General features: G+C 41.4%; 1 protein-coding gene across 1 annotated transcript in view; it reads right to left on the reverse strand.

Annotated features, from left to right (window-relative positions):
* The window catches only part of arid5b (AT-rich interaction domain 5B), a 98,677-nt gene extending 97,771 nt beyond the window's left edge, over window positions 1–906 (reverse strand). Inside the window, exons 1-2 of the mRNA XM_014031527.1 lie at window positions 840–906; window positions 349–606 (exon numbers count right to left, since the gene is read on the reverse strand). Of these exons, the coding sequence (XP_013886981.1) occupies window positions 349–606; window positions 840–860 (279 nt within the window). The 5' untranslated portion in view covers window positions 861–906. The remainder of the gene's footprint in view (window positions 1–348; window positions 607–839) is intronic.
* Window positions 907–2,447: the final 1,541 nt, after the last annotated feature.

Raw genomic sequence — 2,447 nt, forward strand, 5'->3', positions numbered from 1 at the left:
GGGGCATGGAGGACCCCTATACATTTAATATTTCGCAATATATAAGACACGCTTTATAGCTGCCAGAGGAGGCGAGAGAAACAGAGGGGGGAAAAAACAATAATAAGTGGAGTGACAGTGAGCCAAAGCGCAGGATTGTTGCGGATTTTCCACCGCTTTTATAACAATTAACCGCACAGAGCGCAGCCGGACAAGTGCGCGTTCAGCACAGATAATAAGGCAACACAAAAAAATAAAGTCAACCAGAGAGGACGAATTCCTCCCACTGCATGCACCAATTTAATGCAGCAAATCCGCAGCAGCCAAATATATATATATATATAAAAAAGCTCAATGATTCCTCCTTACCTCTCCATGATGAGCCGCTGCGCGTCCCTGGGGAGTATCCTCGGGTAGGAAATAAAGTTTGGAGCTGGATAAAAGTTGCCTGCTCGTCCTCTCCTCCCAGAGCAGCTGGAGCTCCGCTATGCACACGGGGTCCTCAGGTTTGCATCGGACGAAGAAAAAGTCACCGAGAGCCAGGATCCTGGGCTTAGCGCCCTGGTGAAATTTAAAGGCTTTATAGAAGATATATGGTCCGTGTAAGCCGCAAGACGAGCCCACCCACTGTTACAGAAGGGACACGAGTTAATGTCAGCTCAAAGCACAAAACACAACAGTTTCAGAATCAAAACACAACACGTTAGGATTTCTCTTCAAATTTCGGCGCATAAATCTTTACGTTTTGGGGTGTCCGACAACATAAATGAGGAAATCGTCAAAGTTTACCCGGTTCGGCAGCTGTTTACAGACAAGCAGCAGAGCTAAAAAACAAATGTTGTTATGAAAACAAACGTTACCTTCGGTGAGTTCGGCTCCATCTCGACGTTATGAATTGATTAAACTCAACACGAGCTCCAAACTTGCTGGCTTGAATGGATTGCCGAAGGTCCTTAAAGTAGCGTATCTCTTAAGAGTTTAAAACACGCTGTTTTGACTTTAAAGKGAGGCGTAAAAATTGTGTTTTTTTCACGAGGAAAATGCAAACAACTGCTTGTTAGAAAATATAAAACAAAATCCTTAAAAATAAAACGTTTGCGATTTTTTTGGTGCGTCTTTTCTCATWCAAAGCGCTATATTTACGCAGATATATTTTAAAATACCTTATAAATATTAAATAATTTTAATTATTAATAACCTTTAGTGGTATATGAAATCATATTTAATGTTTTAAGGTGGATACCTTCCGGTTTAAGCGCAAAATGAGCAATTTTCTGTGGTTTTGGAGCGTTTGTGGCCACGCGACTTCCAGGACCTGCGTAAAAGACGTTCAATATGAAAGCACATTTCTCACAGTAATGACACCGAGGCGCTGCGCTGTGGATGCCTGCAAGAAACAATGTTACATGGAAGTTAATAGGGCCATCAAACGATTCCTCAAAAGGAAACATGGAAGTGCTTTGCTTTGACTGGAACTCAGTTGTGGCTGTGGGGTTTTAAAAATATAACTATGCGCCTCTGCAGCTTAATGTTAATGTTTGTTTATTTATTTGTCATTGCCGATAAAATATAAGTCGGGGGCGAGACTAGACAAAACCACGAGGCGGTGGTACAATAGATGAATCATTTTTAAAGCTGACCTTGTGAAAGCAGCTCGATTTGCCTCTAAATATAATAATGAATATTTATTATATTAAACTGCCGGATCGTTCAGTTATATGCAAAGCTGATATTTGCATGTGGAGGGGGGAGAAAAATCATTTTTGGCCGAGTTACTCAAACTTCACGGTTTCTGTTGACACCTATTGTTCTCCGCTGGCTGCATTTTTATGGCACAGGCTGCCATTATTCATGTTTGTTTTTAACATTGTCCACAAGGCGGCGCTGTTTCCCCACTTTTTGCAGCCTTTGCCCTGCATTTATCCACTTCTCAGATCACACAAAGCAGGCCTACTTCTGACACAAGCTATTTCAAGTGCACTGTTACGCAATGCGCCTTTTTTACTGTCCTGAAATAAGGGGGCAGCGCATATACATAGATATACATTGATTTGCTGTATTTTCTGCTCTTCAAACTGACTTGTTTTCCCCTTCCTGTGAAGGAAATGTCAGATAATTATCTTGAGAGGCAGATGAGTCAGGTCTAAATGTAGRTAATTATAGCTCATCTTTCATCCATTCAAATGTTGCATTATGTATTAATGCAAAAATGAAGGTAATGTGCTGTGACACTTTGATATTTTAAGTATCAGTTCGGAGAATTGGGCCAGGCTGGACTGCACAGAGGCTCATTGTTTTTGGACAAAGCTGCAGAGCAGTGTTCCTGCAGTGAATCCAATAGAAAAACCGCAGCTCCCTGTGTTATCTCTCCTGATTTCTCTCACAGTCGTTTCAGCGGCTGAATCAATGGGGTTGCATTGTTAATGCTAGCCAACATAATAATGAAGTCGCTGGTTAATCAATGGCAC

The sequence above is a fragment of the Austrofundulus limnaeus genome, unplaced genomic scaffold (genome assembly GCF_001266775.1).
Source record: "Austrofundulus limnaeus strain Quisiro unplaced genomic scaffold, Austrofundulus_limnaeus-1.0 Scaffold0, whole genome shotgun sequence".
Classification (NCBI taxonomy): domain Eukaryota; kingdom Metazoa; phylum Chordata; class Actinopteri; order Cyprinodontiformes; family Rivulidae; genus Austrofundulus; species Austrofundulus limnaeus.